At 42.6% G+C, this 22,275-nt stretch overlaps 1 protein-coding gene across 2 annotated transcripts in view; it reads right to left on the bottom strand.

Annotated features, from left to right (window-relative positions):
- Positions 1-1,136: 1,136 nt before the first annotated feature.
- BNC2 (basonuclin 2) overlaps positions 1,137-22,275 on the bottom strand; it is a 423,821-nt gene continuing 402,682 nt past the window's right edge. For both annotated transcript variants that reach the window (XM_040962743.1, XM_040962742.1), the window contains 2 exons: positions 18,514-20,483; positions 1,137-2,244 (listed from right to left, as the gene is read on the bottom strand). In XM_040962743.1, coding sequence (XP_040818677.1) covers positions 1,584-2,244; positions 18,514-20,483 — 2,631 coding nt within the window. In that variant the 3' untranslated portion in view covers positions 1,137-1,583. The remainder of the gene's footprint in view (positions 2,245-18,513; positions 20,484-22,275) is intronic.

Below are 22,275 nucleotides of genomic sequence, written 5' to 3'. Positions count from 1 at the left end.
CATCGACAGTGAGGGATCCTGCGCTAGACCCCCTCCCCCCCCACCCTCTCTCTGGGTTTCTCAGAAAGACTCAATTCAAGTTGAGCGTTCATTTTCACGCTGCCCAGCATGGCTGCTGCTGCTACACATGTCTTTTCACGTTGATGCAACAGGCCTGTGTCATAGCACTCCTGCAGACTGTGCTACACATTGGACAGCCACACCAGACACCTGCCTAGCTCACACTACTTCTTGCTTTGTGAGGAGTAAGGGCTGGGGCCTTGGAAACTGAGTGTTCAACTCTTTCACTGCATTCAGCTTTGTTCCATAGTGAATAATTTGGGCTTTTTATATCCTGAAATATGATCTTGCCTCTAAAGAACAAATGCCTTGCCTGTTTCACACCACATAATTTTGTTTTCCTTTTATGTAACTGAACATAGAAGCAAGAAGGATGCAATGTTGATTCTAATAACATTCAGCACTTGAAAGAATCACCAAGTGTTTTTTTGTCAAAGCGGTTTTCTGGTGGCCGGCAAATGGGCCTGTGGTTATGTTGAGTGACTAACTGTATTTTCTTTTCTGGAAACTTGTGCAAAGTTGGCAGTTTTGTGTTAACACTAATACTTCTGTTTGGCATTTGTGCCCTATACTGACCAGACCATTTTTATACAAGTGAATTTTCTTTAAAAAAGACACTTACTGAAGTATGGCAATAGTTTAAGGATAAAAAAAGAAGCATGGATATTACACATCCCCTTGTAGTGTATGAAAAAAGTGCATGACTGGGTTTATGTACTAGTACAGGACATTTTAAAAAATTAGATCTGTGCTGTAAAGCATGCCAGCACCTCTTTATCACTACAGCTAACAGGTAGTAAAAACAAGACCATCTTTTCTTTTAAAAAAAAATGTGCATTAATGCTAACATAAATGGATAGAACTAGCCAGCAAACTATGTTTCCTGCATATCTAACAGCTGGATGTAACTGTAAAAATTAAAAGAGTTAAACAACCATCAATACAATTGTTTTACATCATTGGCCTCTGAAGGCTAAATATTTACAGGTGAATCTGCCATGCTTTAGTTGAAGATTCTCTCAAAACCTTAAAAGTTCACAAAAGACAACTATAAGAAGTTCCTTTTTGTTTCTGGGTTTTTTTTTTTCCCTTTTATTTTTGCAGGCAACAGTCATGGGTACAACGAATTGTCTCTTTGGAGAAGACCAAGAATGAATCTGTCAAAAAGGGGGCTAGTTACACACTCGTGTGTGTGTTTGTTTGTGTTTAAAGGGGCATTCTATTTATTCTTCACCCCCAAATTCAAGTCCCTACCCTTCCCGAAAACTATAAAGGAAAAAGAAAAAAAAAATGAAAAGCACCTAGTGTTTCTTTTTCATCTAAACAAGTAGGGGTGTGTATGTATGTGTGTGTATGTGTGTGTATGCAAACACCAAGGTGTACACATGTGCACACAAACACACACACACACACACCACACCACACCACACATGCACCCAAGTATGGAAGCACACACTGACTCTGGCAGTTCCAACACAGAGGCCTTCAGGTGAGAGCTGGCATTGGTAGTGTCCGTCCTGGGACTAATCTACGGAAGCGAAGGGGATGTTTTTGTGGAGATTGGGGTTCTGACTGTGCCTGTTGCGGCTTCGCACGGAGGAGAACATCATATTGCAACCCGGGACTTTGCACCTGTGCATTTCTCGCAGATGCACAGTTTTGTAGTGCACCCGCAGGGTCCCCTTGTTGCTGTACATTTTGTGGCAGATGTTGCACATGATCCCACCGTTGCTCCCAGCCAAACTGCTGAACATGAGAGATCCGGAAACTTCAGCCCCTAGGCCGCCAGGGAGGGCAGGGGGCTCAGCCTTGTGGGCCGACTCCCCACTGTCGCTCGCCCCATCAATGTCGTCGAGAAGAATCCCCTCATCGCTGCCTGCGTCGGATTCCCGGGAGGAATGGATGCTGCTGCTGGACTGCAGGCTGGATGTGGTGCTCAGGTCCAGGACCATGTAGTCCTCCGCCACGCCTCTCCCGTACCCGTTCAGGTGGGAGTCTTCAGTCCCTGCGGGAGAGGAGGCGTCTTCCCTGATGTCAAGCCCCATGGGGTGCTGCGCCCCATAGATCTTCACCAAAAATTCATCCCGGAGGTCCTTGCTAAGAGAGGGCTGCGAGGAGTCCAGGCCCATGTCATCGAGTTCTTTGGTCAACAGTTTCCGATGCAGATTTATGTTGGCACTGTGTCTAGGAAAACAAGAGGGAAAGGGGGGGTGGGGAGGGGAGGCGGTGCACAGGGAGTGGGGAGGGGTGAGAAAAAAAGGAGAGCATTTTAAAATGGATTCGGTTTGCCTGCATGAGGCAGCAAATACGCACATTCACTGCTAATTACACCATTATAAAAGCAGGCATTTCCCCACATCCTCAGGATTTGGGCTAAGTGATTGGTGACGGGAGGTGTAATAAGCGGGGAGAGGGGCAGGGGAACTCTCCATTAATTAATTTTTTTTTTAAGAGCAAAATTCTTCAATGGCAGGAAGTATGCAAGCCCATGCACCCCTCCCTCAGTGACGGTTGCAGCGTGCTGCGCGGCAGCTTCAGCTGCAGGGGATCCTGTCACAGGGACTGCGAATGTGCATGAACAGGATCCACCAGGGCTGGGAACTGGTCTTGCTTTTCAACACAGAAGAGTCTTAATTTACTTAAAACACAAATCTCCTCCTCACCCCTCTTAAAATACAGCAAACACTGTATTTAGAAGAATAGAAAGGATCCAGTTATTAAATAATCCAGTTAATTACTTTAACTTTTAAAAATTTTCCCTTTCCATTCCCTCTATGTTAAATCTTTAGGCAGGAAAAACGTCAGCTTCACAGGTTAACAATTAGACATGGACTTAAAGATCGCCCTTAGCAACACAAGTGCCTCCTCTCAGGACTGGGGATCCCAGGTAAGTCAGATAGCATTATAGACTTATTTTTCAGGAGTTTTTGCTTTTTAGTGTTAAAAAAATGTTCTGAGTGATTTTACTTTAAATTATAATTCTTTACAACAAAACGTGAAAAAGAACCCGCCCAACCCTTTAAAAAGTTACACTAAACAATAAGAAAAATAGCAAATGGGACAAAAAATTAAGATACACTACAGTAGCAAACAAAAAAATCAGACACCGCATTAACACACGGTCTTTCTATTTTAATAAATGAAAACTGAACTTCTTAGACAAGCAAAACTTTTACTCTACTGTGTGCTTTGCTTGTGCTAAGGGAAAATTAAAAAAAAAAAAAAAAGGAAGTTTGTCCCAGAGCATCTGAGCATCCACAGGGCCATGTGATTTCCAAAGCTTGCTACATTACCATCTATCTGAAACATTGTATTTCCATCCCCAGCTTATTTTTAAAGTGCCCTTGGGCATATACCTCTCTCCACCTGCAGAGGTTTCCATGTTTGACAAGTGCCTAAATTGAACACTGCCCTCCAATCAACAAATATTCCAATAGGAAATGCTCCTTGATCCTGGTGGAAACCCCACACTTTGGAGAAGGAATTATTATCAGAGAAATGACCCATGTGGCCTGTAGAAGGTTCTACAGGCCTCTTGGTTATGATTCAAAAGTACGCAAGATCCAAATGAGCCGCTGCTCACATGGGTGGCCAGCAGGCTAGGATTCCCTGGTGATGGTTGAGAGGTATGTGCCTCGGAGACAAGCAAGGTGGGACCGGCTGCTCCACCTTGCCACACAAGACAATAGAAAGCACTCGGGTTCCCGGGCAGAGGGCAGCACCCCCTCCAGGCTGCTCTCGGGAAGGCTGCGCTTACCTTGTGATAATAAGATCAGCTTTCTAATCTTTTGCTAAATCGATCACAAAAGAAAGCAAGAATGAGAGACAGAGAGAGAGAGAGAGAGAGAGGGAGAAAGGAGAGAGAGAGAGAAAACAAATTCACATTCTAGACATCTGGATTTTCTTAAAAAAAAAAAACTTAAACAATAAAATAGGGATTTCAAATGTTCTGATCACAAAATCATTTTCTGTCATGAGCGATCATCCCATATGCTATCCTGATGATTTTCAGATCAGCCGTGTAATCCAAAAATCATAAATCAAATTAAGGTACATCAAATGCACAGCAGCAGCAGTGGCATCCATAAATGAGGTTCTAAACAGATGCATGCAGTATGTGGGAATGTGAGTGAGCAACACGAGTTGTTGTTTCCCGGCCCCTGCCCCGCCACAGTTACTCCCTGTTTCCGTGGCATCAGATGGCAGATGAGTCCTAGTGCAGGTTGCTAAGCAGAGTGCAGGAAACACCTACTGGGAAGCCTTCTGACATGTGGGTATGACACCAGGGTTATTACAAAAATTTGCAAATAGAGCTACACATGTATCCTTACTCTATGGATACAACAGTCTGCCAACTACAGGCAGTCCAGGAAATCCTATCCCCCTACGGATTATTTTTCATGCCCTCCCCTTTCTTAATTTCACAAACACCCATTGGGTGATGACTATAATCTAGAACTCCATGTTGTTTCTCACACATCTGCAGTTACCACTTCCTAGGCTCACTGCTGAGAAAACAGCAGTCAGACACACTGAATAAGCAATACATTCACGTTGATAAAAGGACACACTGCTCACCCACATGGACACATCTTGCCTGAGAGGACTTGTGTGAAATTACACATCTTCACCGATCTGTTACCAGGAACAGATTTTTTTCCCCCTTCATTTCTCACTTGCAGTAGGAGAAATCTGTAATCTAATTAGATGATGTACCAATCCTCAATATCTGTCAACCAAATGATGTGCAGAAATGTGTAGACTAGCTCTGGCACTCTGCTCAACAGTGTCCCTTTTCCGCTGTCAGCAGTACTGTTGGCCTCTGCTAATATAATTACATTGACTTTTATTCAATTAAGTGCCATCCCTCGCTTTGGAAAAAAAAAGCTACTTTATCAATTGATTCAGGTGTAATGCAATAATAAAGATGAACTCATGGCAGTACATTAGCTCTGCTGTTCATAACTTCAGTATGCGGGTTCATTCATGGTAGTCGATTTCCATAATGCAACCACAGTTCAAGAGAAATTGATTCTTTTATGTTCATTTCTTAATCTATTTCATTTCTGTTTAATAATCCTCCTAAATGCCATATGCAAATCATTCGAAGTAGGGACGGGAAGAAAAAGCTGTGGAAAATCCGTTGGTTCACTCTCATGACAAGTGGACATACTCAGAGATTTTCTATACTTGATCATAGCCAAAAGGCCGAGAAGCAATACACAGGGATTTCCTAACAAATTTTCACAGTTTAGGATGTGAAGAACAAACAAGACAGAGGGAAAGATGACCAACTGAAATTATTCCTGCCCCTCTGGAGGTTAGGGGGTCAGCCTCCACAGAACGGACAAAAGACGCACTTGATTTTAACAAAGACTTACCGTAGGAGTCTGAATTCAGTTAATCAAAACCATCAGCTGTATAAAAAAAAAAAACCCTGTCCTCAAGAGCTGTAAGGCTCTAAGGCTCCAAGGACCTAGAGCTATCCTTTGGAAATATGTACAAGTCTATTCAGATCAGCAAATCTAAAGAGGAGGAAAGAAACAGAGTAAGAACTCTGATCTACTCATGTTCTGAAAAGAGGATTCTAAAGCAGGAGGAAGCCAGTGAGTGCTAAGAAAAGGAGGGCTCCCCAGCACAGGAAGCTGGTTTCTATAACAAGTGGAAGAACAAATCCGTGAAGAAGACAGTTGAATTCTTCCAGGGTAGAGATGAGAGAAGTTAGAACAGCCATTAACAGACATCTAGGCCAGAGTCAGAACTTGTAATATTCTACAAGATCATAAACATCATGGAAGCTGTTTTTCCTTGCTCTTGACAGGTGGACCATGCAGATGTATGGAGGTCAATTTCTCTTAGGGAAACATCTTCAAATGACTGGAGCTGAGAGAGAAAATGAGTGTGCCAGCAAAAAAGACAATGATCTGGCCCTACTATATACTGCAGGAACCCAGCAAGACAATGGCCCCAAATCCACTCCAAGAGGTCACTTTTAAGAATATAAATGAAATCTCAGAGGTTTTGCACAAGTAGACACTGTGCATCCAGCAGACAATTTGAAGTCCCTTTACTTGGTTTTAAGGAATAATATGCGTGATTCTTGCAAAAGTTTTTTTTTTTTTTTCCCAAAATATACTGAAGGGAAGAAGGTGATAGTGCTCAGGTGCAGTATTTAAGAAAAGACTGTTGTGACAAAGCAAAGAGTCGCTCCGACAGGATTCCTCACACACCTGTTGGGGTGTAAGGAGGTGGGAGGAGCAGGGCAATGCTGCCAGTTAGTGCATGGAAAAGCCCTGTTTATTCAGGCTATCCTTGCAACCCTAAATGTTTTCTCTGAACTTCTAGGGTTTGCAGACCAGGAACTTGCCAAAATCACCCTCAAAAGCAGAGAGAGTCACAAAGCCTTGGGCTGGGGGGAGGAGAGCATCAAATCAGATTTCTTCTTTCTTTTTTGAGATACTGACAGTACTCCGACTACCAGTCCTCTCCTGTGCCTTTGATGAAAACTTCACCATGCAACCACATTAGGCAGGAAATTCATTGAATGCAGCCAAGTAAATGGAAATAGTCTTTTGGGCCAGAAAGCCCTGGGATTTTTCTTTTCTCAAGTCTCCTGTTCCCATTTGTCCAAACACCCAGTTCTGCTTCATGCCATGTTTAGCACATCAAAACTAAAATGAAAAGCATAAACATTATTTAAAAGGAAAGGTTTCAAGTTTGGCTTTGGAATTGTTTGTTTTTTAAAAGAGAATGTCTGTTTAAAACAGTTACTTTTTGGTTTAGAAGAAAAACTCTCATGACAAAATCAGAAAATGCAGACAGCGGCAGTCAGAAGCTGAGGACTGTGGCATAGCCATAGGTTCCACGAAATACCTGACTTCTGGCAATTGTGTGTGAATGATTTTAAACCTGAAGTCACAAAATGTGTGATAATGGATAACAATGGCCCAGGTGAAAGGAAACTGTGCCTCCACTTTGAATGGTTTTTCCCTTTTGTTTCCAGCACAGTTCTGTCACTCAACACATGCATTTGAAATTCCTCAAATTACACTGTCCAGATTGTTCCTGGTGATATATGCCTATTCTGTGTGTGTGTGTGTGTGTGTGTGTGTGTGTGTGTGTGTGTGTGTACAGGCATCCATCTGTGTCCTCAGGGGATGGGTTCCAGGCCCCTGCCTGACAAGGACAGCAAACCACAGCTGCTCAGGTCCTGGAGGCCACGCTGCCTAGTGTTTGCACACAACCTCCCAGAGTCCCTGTGATACCCGATGTCATGTCAATGCTGGGTCAATGCTTATTAAATTGCCACGGGGAGAAAAAGTTTGTCCCTGTCCAGTATAGATCCCATTTTTCTCTCCTGAATATGTGCAATCTGCTGTCCCTTGACTCTGTGGCTGAGGAACGTGGGGCGATGGACAGTTGTCTGTGTACAGGGATCTTCACAACAGCCATGAAGATGCGTGTGATGAAAACCCACCCAAGGACTTTAATATTTTGTCTTCACATACACTTATCTTTTAACTGCATTTCCGTACACATTTTTTGAAGTGCCTTACTTTACAGGAAGAGGGAGAGAAAAATAAATTTGTGTTCAGTCTGGTTCAGCCCAGTTTTCTTCTGGGTATAGTGTGAAATCCTGGGTGTCCTGGGGGATTACCAAGTCAACACTACCCTGTTTGACAGAAATGCACACTGGTTACCCAAATCCACAAGAGTAACAACCTGTAACCTCTGTCCCTTGCTAGTGTTCTTCCAATCTGGACTGTTATGATACTATCTCTGGTGCTCCTTCCTGCAATCCCAAACACTAATGGCAGGATGCTAATCGCTCTGAGTATTAAACAGCACCGTGACAATAGACACTTCTGCAAAGTGAGTCCTTATCCTGTGGGTTACTGTTCAAAGATTCCCTTCAGGAGATTTGAAAACCACATAAAATTCTAGTGGCTAAGGCTCAAAAAGCCTCCCCTCCCAAAAATAAAGAAATACACTTTCAAGGCACAAGATAAAGGCTAAGCAAATCCCTGCAAATTAAAAGTAGAAAATTCAGTCATTTCAATCCCTTTCAATATCAAATAAATCATCCATACTGGTCACGCAGACAGCTCCCTCTACATTCAAATTATTCACTTGAAGATAAGCTCCCACCAAATTCTTGAGGGGTTTAGTTAATTTACTGCACAGATACGGCATGTCTGTTGTAATAACAGGTAGGATGTATTGGGGTCGACTATTTATCAGAATTAGACTTCTTTTCTTGATTCACAGTGAATTATGCTGCCTACATGACTCCCCTCTCTCAGAGCCTGCCATCCCCTCATGGCCCCTAATGTGGCAGGCAAACAAAATTGACAGTCTCATCTTGTCAACAAGGGGCGATCCTCCTGAGAAGCCATTTAACTTTGCAGAGGAAGCAATGTATTAATGTGCTTGTCCCAGGAATGTTAATCATCTTCAAGCTTCTGATCTAACTTTGACGTGAGCGAAATCACCAAATTTGTTTACTAAACGAATCGTAATATGCTAATAAGAAAGCATGACATATATGGAAAAGCCAAACAGATGGTTTGTTTACTCCACTTTGCAACTTTATAAATGTTGTAACTCTGAAGATGTTAGTGAGAATTATTGGTTTGCTGGCAGAGGCAAATGTGTCTTTCGCATACTAAATCTGGCGCTACAGTTAGAAAACAATTTGTCATTGCAGTGGAATGCATAAAAAATGTTAATGTAGGGATGGCATTTAGGAAGGCAGATTGGTAGACGCTGAATGCTCCGGTTAAGTGTGGAATTGATATCCCTTAGCCCTGTTCCCTAACCATTTTACTTTTCAGTTGTATCTGCTGCATGGAGGCTTCTCAGGCATGCTGATTATTCCATAGGTACCTGTTGCACTGCAACGTGAGACGAGCGTTACACTGTGAATAGGATTATGTTTTCACAGCACTTGGAATTTTCTCAATCGGGCGGCTCACATGGTGCTCCACTTACTACTATTGTTGGGCAATGAAAAGCAAAGTCTGACATCTTTGAAGGATTTAAGAAAAATAAATCTGAGCTATGATTTTGAATGTTCCATTCATCACGGATGAGCCAACCCTCAAGGCTGCCACCCCTTGTTTTATAGTCTGAATTAAGCAAAGAGTTTGGAAAATGTATCTCCAAAATAATAGGAATGAATTTCTCTCTGCATATTCAGATTTATCTACCATTTCAAAATGTGTGTAACACGGAGCATCAGTCTTCCTGAGACTGCTTTCAAGGGCATTCCTGCAAGTACTTCCTAAGGAGAAAAAAAAATTCAAAAGGATTTTATGTCACTAAGACAATTTATGGCCTTCTTCAAAGATGACATTAGGGACGTCTACATTCCCCAAGCAAGGAGACAGTATTTGGTAAGAAAAAAAAAATCAGTAGTATTATTTTGCTCTGTTCTTGGGCAGAGTTATGGAAAATGAAACTACTGAAGGTACTTTAGAATGAGCAGAATTGAATTCACATCTTTACTTAATGTTGACAAAACTACTAGCTGAAACCTGAGAACTTCAGGTAGCCAACTGGCAATGCACCCACATTCCTAACAGTCTCAATTTTCAGAAATACTCCGATGAGTTCTGTGAAGTTCTATGTGCTCTTTGGTTCACACTGGTCTGGTTGGAAGCACTTTTGGTATGGACGAGGTACTCATTTCCCTTGGATGTGATCAGCCCCTCCTGACATCCTGGGTCCAATTATGTATGTTGAGACTAGTGCTAATGGTGTGGGCTTTCTGGGGTCTCACCATATAGTGCTGAAATTTCTACCCATCTGCAGCAGAGAAACGAGAGCAAAGTGAGCTCAAGAAACCACCGAGTTGCTGCTCGAGGACCACTTTGGAGCTAGAAACATTAGCAGCCATCCCGCCTGGCACTTATATCTCATTTGAAACATCTCCTCACTTCTGACCAACAAAGAAAATTTCAATAAAGTACTTTTACTGGTTTAACAACAGTGAGCTCCTGGGATTGTCAAAGTGCTAAGCCTTTTCCAAGGAGAGAAGAAATCAGCAGCTCAAATATAATTAACCTTCCATTCTCAATGCAAACTGCCACGCACAGGAGCCCTGCAGTCTATTAGCGAAGTTATAATGGCCAACAGGCAGAAGCAAAATTGGTCAAAAAGTTGGCTGCTGCTGTCATATTTTTGGAATTATGATTAATGGCACTAATAATGTGGATGATTACTGATATGTGTATCTCCAGCAGTTTATCATATTGCTCTGGCTGCCTACGTCCACAATAAACAGGATGCTATCATTTACCTCTTTATTGAAGGCAATCCTTCTCTTGAAGGAGCGTATTCTAATTACTTCGTAATGTTTTATGTCTTAAACATCTTGCAGCTCTGGACCTTGCCAACTGTTTCATGTCTACCATTGATTAATTACTGAATGTTTAATCAAAATTTAGAACCTAATGTAGTCATTTATGAGCACATCACAGTGCCAAAGCAGTTAGGCTTTGCTCCCAAGTTTGGAAAGTGTTGGGTTCAAAATCAAATCCCAGGCAAGGCACGAGGATCCAAGAATCTCACCTTAGGTGCTGCAAGGTTGCCAATTCCATCTCTTTTGATGGATGGAAAGGAATCTGACTACCGGGCAAGCAGTATCATCCTCCTCCCTCTCCTCTTTCCTCAATTCCCTCCACAGCCCTGCCCCCCCGCTGGCCCTTTCTGGGGACAACAATGTCCTCTGGTGAGCAACCCACAGGAACATATAGTCTTGTAGCAGTTAAACAAGTGAAAAATAATTTGCTGGGACAAATACATGAGTATTTTTTTAATGTGGATTTTTTATGGTACTGTCATACAACCATTCACCGTTGAAGTTAAGTGTTTTTTTAATACCATTACTGAACTGCTGAAATGGATGCTAATATAGCTTGGAGTGCTAATGTCAAGTCCTGGTAATAAAAAAGACAGACTGCTGAATGAAATAATTTCAAGGAAAAAATAGAACAAAAGTGCTCTCTCTCTTGCTCTCCACTTTTATTGAATTGGGACTGACTGAGCCAATTGCTTTAGAAGTCTGTAAAACACAATTACTAGTGAGTGGACTGACCCACCAGTGCCCCCTTAGTGACAGAGCAGACAACAGAGGCAGCAGAGTGAGAGCCGCTGCCCGCAGCCGGCCCTGGGCCCTCACAGGCTGCTGTCTGAAGACCTGCTGTTCTCCCTGCCCCAATCTGTCCCGTCCACTTACAAAACCTAGTTATTTCCCATTAACATGATAAAGTAACTTCACGCATCACTGTCCAAGTTGGAGATGTCAGTTCCAGCAATTAAGGATGATGTGTCTTTTGATGTTCTTATTTATGTGGGTGTTTATGTATAAACACACTTACACATTATATGGATGCATTTAGATGAGAATGCTAGCATAATTTTTTGAGTGACTGATAATTCAGATTGACATATGCAATGACAAAAATCTCAATATGTTCTGTTAGAAAGATTTGGCTTTCTATTTTCTTTCTTTACATCAAAATAAGAGTAAGCAAGAAGAAGAATTAAACTGGAAGTGGGTAACATATTTCCCCCTAGTTAATAAAAGAAGTAATAAACTCCATAAAGTGCCAGAGTTAAGATCACTAACACTTTAGGCGGAACAGCTTTTTACCAGGAATTTACAACTCCTGTTTTAATTCAAGCAGCTTGCATTAGGACATAAAATCTTGGTATTTTTTTTAAGAAGTGGAGTTTTATGAGAAATAACTGAAGAAAAAATGTCCTTTCCTGAAAAGTCTTTTTTCTGATTCACCTAGCCTGTCTCCCCCCTTCTCTCTTTCTCTCTCTCTGTCACACACACACACACACACACACACACACACACACACACACACACACACACACACACACCAGCAATCAAAATCACTAAATTCCTTTTTTATGATATTACAATTTTTGGCAAATGTAAACTCCTTTCATATTCTGCCATATTCATTTATCTGAAGCTCATTGCGGTCTTATGGCAGACACATTACATTATTTCTAAAAAGGCTTAAAAGAACAAATACTTAAATATTCAATTCAAGCTTATAAAGAAGAGTCCAGAGCCTGGTGCAATAGTGTAGTGGCTAAAGTCCTAGCTTTGAACATGCTGCGATCCCATATGGGTGCTGGTTCTAATCCTGGCTGCTCCATTTCCCATCCAGCTCCCTGCTTGTGGCCTGGGAAAGCAGTTGAGGACGGCCCAAAGCTTTGGGACCCTTCACCGGCATGGGAGACCCAGAAGAGGCTCCTGGCTTTGGATTGGCTCAGCTCCAGCCTTTGCAGCCACTTGCGGAGTAAACCATCAGATGGAAGATCTTCCTCTCTGTCTCTCCTCCTCTCTGTATATCAGCCTTTCCAATAATAATAAATAAATCTTAAAAAAAAAAGAAAAGTCCAATGATTCCTTTTAGCAAGAGAGCTGCAGAAGCCTTTTCCAGAAAGTGGATCTTACCACTTTGTCACAGGGACCCCAGCACATGTGGGTGGTCTATACCACCTTCTCTTTGGTGCAGAATGGTCTCTGTTTACCCGAGGAGAAGATTATCCACCAAAATAACTTCCTCAAATGAGCACATTTGGGACAGGCTCTTACCTGTGAAGTCTGTCGGAGGGTAGACAGATGATAATATGCAGGATGGAGGTGAAAATGAGGGTGACAACTCTTGCACAGTCTGAGTTCTGCTCCTATTTCCTGAATCTTCAAGACAATGATGGCATAGGAAGACCATGTTTCTATGGGTTGTCAAACAAAGGCCTGTAGTGGGCATTGTGGTGCAGCACCTTAAAGCTGCCACTCGGGACACCAGCGTCTTACAAAGGAGTGTCAGTTCAAGTCCTAGCACTTCTGGTGCCCAGCCAGCTCTCTGCTTATGCATCCTGGGAAGCCGTAGATGACAGCCCAAATATCTGGGCTGCCACCATTCATACAGGAGACCAGGTGGAGTTTCTGGCTCCCGACTTTAGCTAGCCCAGTCCTGGCTGTTGTGGGCATTTAGGGAGTGAACCAGCACATGGAAGATTTCTCTGTGTATGTGTTGTTCTGCTTTTCAAGCAGAAGAAAATAAATAAGCATTTAAAAAGTAACAAATGTGGAGCATCATGTTTGTGCGAAGGGAGTTAAACAGCTATAGGGGACTGCATCAGTAAACACTCTTAAAAAACTGTTTGCCTCATGGAAGGGAAGTTATTTGGGAGTCATCATGCTTTATTGTCTATGTGGTGCACAGTTTTGTGGCTCTTGTCGTGGAGGAGTGAGGGTCAGAGGGGGCTTAAATGAGCTTGTCTTGCATCCAGCTGGGCCAGCAGGAGGTCATTAGCAAGATCCGAGGCTCACTTCAGGCCTGACAGAGCCTCTCCCCACGACACAAGGAGACCATTTTGCTCATTGCTCTTCTCTCAGTGTATAAAAAGAACCCCAGGGACAGGAATGACACTGAAGTTTATCTTACTACCAAAGTTTTGCTTGGGGAGGACACAACCAGCAATTACTCAGGAGGGGGATTTATTTTGTTTGCTTGCTTTTGATGGAAAGTAATGGAGATAAGTACAAAAGGCCTATTGATTTGCCAGCTCTATTGTGAAACCAAGTAAAGCAGTAGAGAGAAAATCTCCTCCTTGACTTAAAAAATCAGAAGACCTGCACAACTTCACTTTATACAAGAATATTGGAAATGGAGAGATGTGCTTTGATTGGCAAAAATACAAGAAATGAAACAGCTGATGCCTCTCCTCTCAAAGTTGGGAAAGGATTATCGCACTGTGTTTGACAGCTAATTATATTAGGGCAAATATACTAATAGTTATCTCAAATTGGTGCTAAGTGGCTCATTTCTTGGAGATATTGCCTGGTAAAATCAGGTGTATTTATTGAAAAGCTTTCTCTAGAAAAGTTCTTTTATTAGTTTCCAAATACAGAGAATGATGGAAAAAATGGATGTTGCTCTGCTTGAAGAGGTGATAACAGGAGGCAGGTAACATGTTTTCACACCCTCACCTCTCTTGATAATGTATGCAGTGCCTCATCAGAGGTAGCTCATGTTAATTTATTCCTGCACACCTGTACAGGGCTGGAAGTCAGGTAATAAGACAAGCAAAAACTAGACATCTCTGCTTTTTAGTTACAGCTACCCAGAGGCCAATGTAGGAACAAAATTAGTTCTGGAGACATCAGCAGGTTTTAATAAACCAAATACAGATGTCTTACTCCATACAAATCAAGAAGTTTACATGTTTCAATCTGGACTGACTTAACTGGCAATCAAAGAGAAGCTTCACACTTGGCACCAATGGTTGCTTTATATTTATTTATAAATCACCCTAAGCAAATATTAGTTTGTGCTAAAATTTACTGAAGTGGCTGAATCATGTTGAAGAGCCAGCATTTACGCTTACTTTTCTGATAAAATTCAAGACAAATCTTGACAACTAACAGCCACTAGTTGGAGAAGAAAGGAATAGGGCTTGTGAAACTCACACAGAATAAAAAAGTAGAAAAATACATCTTTCTAAATGGATCAGTGAGTTAAACATGGAGACTTCATTTTACATGAATTTTGGAACTGCCAATCACTAACATTGATCTGAGTGTAACCTGACATAGTAGGAAGTGATACAGAAAGCTACAAAAGGCTACTTTGGTTCTATTTCCCCTGAATAAAATCCAAAGAGTCTTCCTTTAAATACAAGTGACTTATAGCTCGTCAACCTTCCTCTGGATCCAACTTTCAAAAGACAAGAAATAACCAAGGCCCTGCTAAGCCCGGCTAATTCTGATCAGAAATGTTGATTTTGTGAAGACAGCAGGTGCCAGGCCAAGCATCACCCTTCTTCCTCAGGAGTACTTCATGCATATACTCCAGAACAGGGGCCAGCAGCTATTCACCAACAGAACAGCTTCTGCATGGGAGTTAGCCTAATGCTGGACCTAATGTAACAGCACGCGAGGTTGCCAGGGCACTCTTGCCATCCCCAGTGCCATCCCCTTACTTGCAGGATTCCCTACAGAGAAAGTTGTTTGCATTTCCCCTCTATCACTCTGAATAACGATGGCGCTAACAGCTACCTTGTGAGTGAGACGACCCTAACTTGGCACTTGGTGTTCCTTACCTTGCTCTTTGTCATCACAGAGAACTGTCCTCTGGGCTGTTTACTTATTAAAGCACCCGTTTACAGCCACAGAGCAAGGACAGCTTTGATCCTACTGCTTAGTATCCTCAGTGGTAACAAACCTTGCTCGTGCCTTTCTCTCTCTTCCCTGTCACTTTAGACAATGAACATATTGCTTGTAATGTTTCAAATAAAAAATCTTCAACTTGATGTAAAAACTGTAGAAAGGATATAAGCAATTGCCTGGGAATCTTTGTTCATGAGCAACGGAACTTACCATGCAGTATTTAACATCTTTTTACTTCTACATTACTAATATGCTTCTCTGGAGACCAAAGCTGTAACTCTCTCAGGGATAGCCCTCTTGGAAGGAGCCCAGGGAAGCCTGTGTGTGGAACTCCCTTAAGGTGCTGCAATGTTGAAGATATGATGGCTGCTTTGAAAAGCAGGAAGAAGACAGGGGAGTTCTGACAGCCTTAGCTCACACAGCCTAGCAACCTCTGTAGTCCTACACATTTCTGTCCCTACTCAGAACCCCCTCTATTAGTGCACATGGAAGACACCGTGAAGAGTGAGTAAGATGAGGACCCTGGGGAGCAGAAATTACGGGCCTGAAGGTGTGAGATGAGACACAGGAGGGTCTCCGATTGGGAAGGTCTGTTACATAAAGGTGATAAAACTTAGCTTTGCTTCATAGTGGCTTGTAAGGGAGAAATAAACCAGGCATAAGCTTCCTGGCTTGTGACTGACACAGAGGCGGTGAAGAGGACAGAAGAGACGTCTAAGAGGTGGATCGGACTGGGATCCAAGAGCCCTGTGAAGAAGGTAGCACCGTCACAGGCTGACATCTGTGAAGGAGATGATGACAAAAGGGAAGACACGAGAATCAAGCTGTGCTTCCGCAGCCCGCCTGCTGAGATGCAGAGCCTGCACACACACAGCACTGTCTGTAGGCACTGGCGGCAGCGCAGCTTGCATCATGATAGGAGTTCAAGTCAGAGACTCAACAAGAGCAAACACCCCGCTGCCGGGGAAAGAAAGATGTCAAAAATTAAAGGATGAAGATTTTCTCTAAAAACTTCTAACCTAAGGGTTTAAAGAACTGAGTTTTTTTTTTCAAAGTACAATTTCAGGTGTGAACCAAAAATTATTCATTCTGTAATACTTTATTTTTCAATTAGATTTTCTTCATGTATCAAGGCAAATTTCCAAAATTAAAAAATGATCGGGAAGTGTGATATTTTGCACAATGTCTTCTGAAGTTTTGCTATCATGTGTGTGACTGGACACACCTGGGGCCCATCTGTGCTCCATGGACACTGGTCTAAATTTCTCCACGATTGGCCAGTTGCCAACCTTAGAATATATAGACTGATACATTCCTCTACCATCAATAAATATTGTTCCTCAGACAAAGCCTCGGTCCTTCACCACCTTCTGTACGGGAACGTAAACACACACTCACTTGTGCTTTCCAGGAGTTTGACATAAACGAAAGCACAGAGTTCCAGGGCTGAAGCTCTTTGGTCCCACAGCTATTTATTCCAGTGTTACAACCTGCAGTACTTGCAGCAAACCAACTAAAACTGTTATAGGAATTCATGCAAATAAGCTTATGTTTTGGCTTGTCTTCAAACACTCCATTTCCATAAATATTATATGCAAGTTTTCATGAGTCTTCATTTTTTTTTTTGCTTAGAAAAAAATCTGATGCATTAACCTCATTATCACTAGTACACTATTTCAAATGTAAAAGAATGGATATTACAAATATGAGGAAGATTAAGTATAATATGACATTTTACTGTTGAAAGTAAAGCTATCTTATCTGATGTATTTAGGCACCGTGTGTGACAGGCTGGGACAGCAAACAAATTGTGACTGCAAACCATCTCTACAGAACAAGGTAAATCCGCTGGGGACATTATTAATAAGATCATGCTCTTCTCAAAGCATTTGGTAAGTTCTAAAAGAAAGCTATTTAGTTTTCCTAGTTTATTTTTATAGGTTGATTGAGTCCCTTTTCATTCAGTGGAAGGGAAAAAAAATATATATATATATATTTTTTATTTTAAAAGGGATTGATTTTTCAAATATGAAGACAAACCAGAGCAGTCAACAGACTGGTCTCTTCTTCTCAGGAGAATCTGGATTATATATTACTTTGTCAGAGTGCTCTACCCAGCTGGTAATCACCAGCTTATTTTTAATATTCTTTTCCCTACAAAGGTTTAATGGAATTTTCCCTACAAATATCTTTAAGAGTCACCGTAGAACCAGAGACCACATCTGAGAATATGGAAAAAATTACCTGGTGTGTGAGTTGAGATGGGCTGGTGTATACAGGGAGCGATGTGCTCACAAGCTCATCCCTGTGAGTACAGAGTAACTGGTACCCAGCACTGCACCCCCTAGCACAGACCACTTACACTCTGTTTTCTTTAGGATTCATAAAGAACACAGAAGGGTTTGAGCCAGATGCTTCTGTTTAAGCCCAAGTGTTGCAGAGCCATAGCTGCATAGCGAGGCTGTGAAGTCATCTGTATGTTGCCCAAATCGAGTCTAATGGATCCTGAATGTAGATGCACACGTGCCTGCCCGTGTGTGATTCCCATGATAGCCTGTCTTTCAGAGATATGCTCAAAGGTTCTGTGAAGCGAAACAAGAAGCCCTCACCACCAAACCCTCTCCCCAGAGCAGCAAGGACTTTGGTCTCATTTTCTTCAGATATTGTCATGACTCTTAAAGAATGCAAGGACACAGTGTATACTTATGTAAGGAATGATAACATTTCTGGTTATACCTACGGAGATGCAGGCTGTATCGATGTCCTGGACCTATGGGTCTTTCCATCCGTAAATTTCTGTTTCTATATTGGATAAATATGTGTGTATGAAGATAATATTCTGATTTAATTAAAAAGCCACAAGGCAAAGCAGAATTCTACTTCAAATATATATATATATATAAACAGAAGCTGTGGCTTCTAAGTGGAGGTTTGTGGGGAAGCAGGGAACTGTATATATGGTTAATGGATTCACGCTCAATACATGGAAACACACACTTACACACACATGTACACAGCAAACAGAGAAGAATGGCGTGCATGACTGGGTCGGGTGGCATATGACTCTGCATGCTTAATCATGGCAAGCACCAACCGCAACAACCCTTCATAAGCAAGGCAGCTTAGTCATCTCATGATCATTGTGCATCAGAAACATCTCAGTTGGATTTGTTTTTTAAATGTTAAATCCAACATGACTGAAACCAGCACCCTCCACCCCCAGCAGGAGCAGCCCTTGGAGATTTACTGACCTGTCTCTGCTTCGGCGAGAGGGGAAGGCAGCATTGCAGCCAGCCACCGTGCAGACATGCATCTCTTTTAAGTGAACATTCCTGTAGTGAAGCTTCACGCTGTAGGAGCTTTTGAAACTCTTCTTGCACACGTAACAGATTTTGGGGTCAGGGCTAGAACACAGGTCCCCTTCTGGGGAGAACTTCTGAGGGCTGCCATAATTCAGGGATGATGTAAAACTGTCGTGCAGGGCAGCCATGCTGGCCCCACCGCCATTGTACAGTCCATACTGGCTCATGTAAAACATGTCATACGTGGGGTCTGTGAACTCTTCCTTGACTTTGATAACGTCCTCGTGAGAGGGTTCTGTGTGGTTCTCCTCTGGCCTCTCACTGGTCATCAGGACCTTTTCGCTCACCTCACTATGGATGTGTTCATCCCCTTCCATGGACTCCTCGCCCAGTTTGGGTTCGGAAGACTCAGACTCATTCTCATAGTCTCGCTCGGGCTCTTGGTCCTCCGAAGTCATGCTGTCGGCCCTTCTTATTTCAGTCCTTGAAATGCACCGGGGCCTGTTGTGCTTAGAAAAGTCCTTCACAGACATGCCTGGGCTCATCTCCTCTTGGGAGTGGCAATGATTGTCATGGCTCATGTCGTTGACCACAGCTCCGCCATCATGGGGGTCGTCATCTTCATCGTCAAACTCATCAGCGGTGTCAATGATTTCCTTCTCGATCTTCACAGGCATGCTTGACTTCCTGGGCTTTTTCTTGGGTGCCAGGTCGGCACTGGGCTCATGGGTGGCCATCATCACGGCTGGCACTACTGGCTCAGAGGGTGGTGGGGGGTGCTGCTCTATGGTACCGCTGGTTGGAATGATGGGGCTGGTTGGAAGGGAAGTGGGAGGACTCACCATCTCCCCAGGGGTGAGTAAACTTCTATAAAATGGAGGAACTGGCTGTACAGTCTTTAGCCCAGAAAACACCAGCTGGCTAGGGAGAGGATTCTGTAAGACAGGGTCTAGTGGGGGAGTGGTAAAACCCATTGGGGGCCGGCCGGGACTTGTGAGAGTAAGATTTGATTTTGTACTTGCTATGACAGGAGTGGCAGCTCCTGATGTGGCACGAATCAAATCTTTGTCTCGGTTATTCCTTAGCATGGGCATGTGAAGGCGAGGGTTGGGGTTTGCACTGTGGCGATTACGGCTTCGGAGGGAGCTGAAGACCATGTTACAGCCTTCAATGGTGCAGCGATGTTTGATCTTCAGGTGAACAGCGTTGTAATGGATTTTCAGAGTACCTTTGTCATAGAACGTTTTCCCACATGCATTACAGAACACCCTGCCTTTCCTAGAGGCTGACCCCATCCTTCTCATTCGGTGAATCCGGAATGAGCTCTTTGGGTGCTCCGTTTTGGACAGATCACTGACGGGGGCAGAATTTTGAATAGGGGAGACACAGGCTGGCTCGGTTTTGGGTTCCACATTAGTGATGCTGGTCAGGGCATTTCTGTTGGGTGTCTGATCATTCTTATAGGGTGTCGGAGACACTTCAGATTCGCTGCTCTCATTATATTCATTCTGGGTGGACAGGCTGGGCTCCCGCAGCCTCAGTCCTGGTTGCTCTAACAGAAGCCCATTCGGAGGCAACCCCAGCAGAGGGGCTGACACAGGGTTTATGTACTGGAATGGAAGCAGAAATGCAAGGCTGTTTGGGATGTTTTCGAAGTGATGAATGCTGGAAGGATTGCTGTTCTCTAAGTGAGCAAGGAGGCTGGGACTCCTGGTGCGATTATTGCTCTCAATGAAAGTCCTTATATCTGAGTCTGTCTTTGAAGATGGCACAGCCACGGCCTGCCCTTCTTTCTCCTGAATTGCCATCAGCTCCACGATGGATTTGGTTTCTCCAAACCGCAGGAACTGCTGAAGGGTGATGATTTCCTCTTCTCGAGACATGATGGCCCAACGGTCCAGTACCTTGCCGGCAGCATCCTACAGGCCACATCAAAGAAACAACAAAGACAAACACAAAAGCTTATTGATTGTGCATAATTATTCAGTGCAGTTGAAGGTGCCCTGGCTGCTCATGAAACACTGAGAACAGGAGCAGAAAACAACATGCAAGCGTTGTTAATAAAAGTCAACCCACAAAGCAAACTTTTCTGCCATGCAAATGTAGTCATTAGAGTCACAGTTAGAGAAACAGATTGAGTTTAATAATGTCAAAGCAAACACAATGAAGACCACTGGGGCTCTGTGATCTAAAACACCTTCAGTAGTGCTGTTTTAACAACGATCTATATACTAGGCAACTATTTAGCATATATTAGTATAAGACGTGAACTCTGGCTGTGTAACCCAGTATAAATGAAAAAAAATGGTACCTTAATCCTTATTATACAGTGACACCATAAGAAGGAATTAAGTGCATTTTGCAAAATTTACTTCTTTAACACAAGCAGACATGATACTGAATTCAATGTTGAAAAGTCCTTTAAACAGGACTTATGTGAATTTCTGAATCAAAAAGATGAATAAAGTAGCATTACTCCACTTAGTTTCAACACTAAGCTGCATCTTTTTTTTCTTTTAAATGACTATATTCTTGTCCCATCTGAGAGAAGGCATTTCACAAGGTGCAGAAAGGAAAATCTTGCTTGTAAAAAGTAATCTTACTTTTCCTCACACTTCAAAGCCAGAGTTAGGCTTGAAGTCGCTGACTTTTTATGATCCTTTTATCAATGGTAGTCATAGATATTTGAAAAGTAAACATGTGATGGGTTTAGATAGAATAAATGTGTGGAAAGTTGTCTCAGCATCCTCGTCTGATAGCCCGTGGAGTCCACAGAGACTACACATCAGTAATCAGCAGACTATGTGTTGTTAAATATACATTAAAAAGCATTTCACACTTTCATTTTTGCTAGTAACTATGAGATTCGCCTGGAGGTAGGACTTAAAAATCCTGCACTGTAACATTGGGCAATCCATTTCAGCACGGATTGAGGGAAATCTATTCACTGAAATAATGACCCCATCATTTTCTAGGGTGGCAGGACACGACACTTAGGTACTCTGTGTGAGTGACACTTGCTCCATGAATCAGTTTAAGCAAGCATAAAACCAAAATGACATAGCATTTTTCAATCAAAAAGGACAAAAAAGCAGAACTGGACAACAGAGATTCTAAAAGATGCCAGCTGCAATGAATGATCAGTCAAGGTGACTGGTGGAAGTCACAACACCGTGGGTCTTGTGATAAGCTGCCCAGGGAGGGGTACAGTGCCACTTTGGTGGTAGACTACTCAAGAATTTATATCCTCCACCCAATCAGGAGAAAATGTGAAACAGAAAACAAAACTGAAGGACATACCACGTGGGATCTTACCCTGTAAAGTGTAAAGGTCAGCAAGAATAGATTTTAAAACAATCAGTAGTCATAGCTCCTTGCTAATGCTCATGCTGAGAGAGGACAGATTACAATCGGAGCACCTGTATCCCCAACACCCCTGCGGGAGACCCAGGTTAACTCCTGGGCTCCTGGCTTCACTGTGGTTGTTGCATGCATGTTCCGTGTGAACCAGTGGATGGAAGGTCTCTCTTGGTTTACTGCATGCGCTCTCTCTCCCTCTGCCCTTTAAATTAAAAATGTAAATAACTACTTATTTAAAAAATTCAAGGAAATGTGCAAGGTAAAAATTTCTAAAAGAAAAAACCTTCCTAGTTCTAACAATTCTAGGTATGTAAGATATTATACTAAGTGGAGCAGGATGAGGCTAGAAAG

The sequence above is a fragment of the Ochotona curzoniae genome, unplaced genomic scaffold (genome assembly GCF_017591425.1).
Source record: "Ochotona curzoniae isolate NIBS_2020 unplaced genomic scaffold, NIBS_Ocur_1.0 scaffold_3208, whole genome shotgun sequence".
NCBI lineage: Eukaryota > Metazoa > Chordata > Mammalia > Lagomorpha > Ochotonidae > Ochotona > Ochotona curzoniae.
This window is presented reverse-complemented; position numbering and strand designations above follow the sequence as displayed.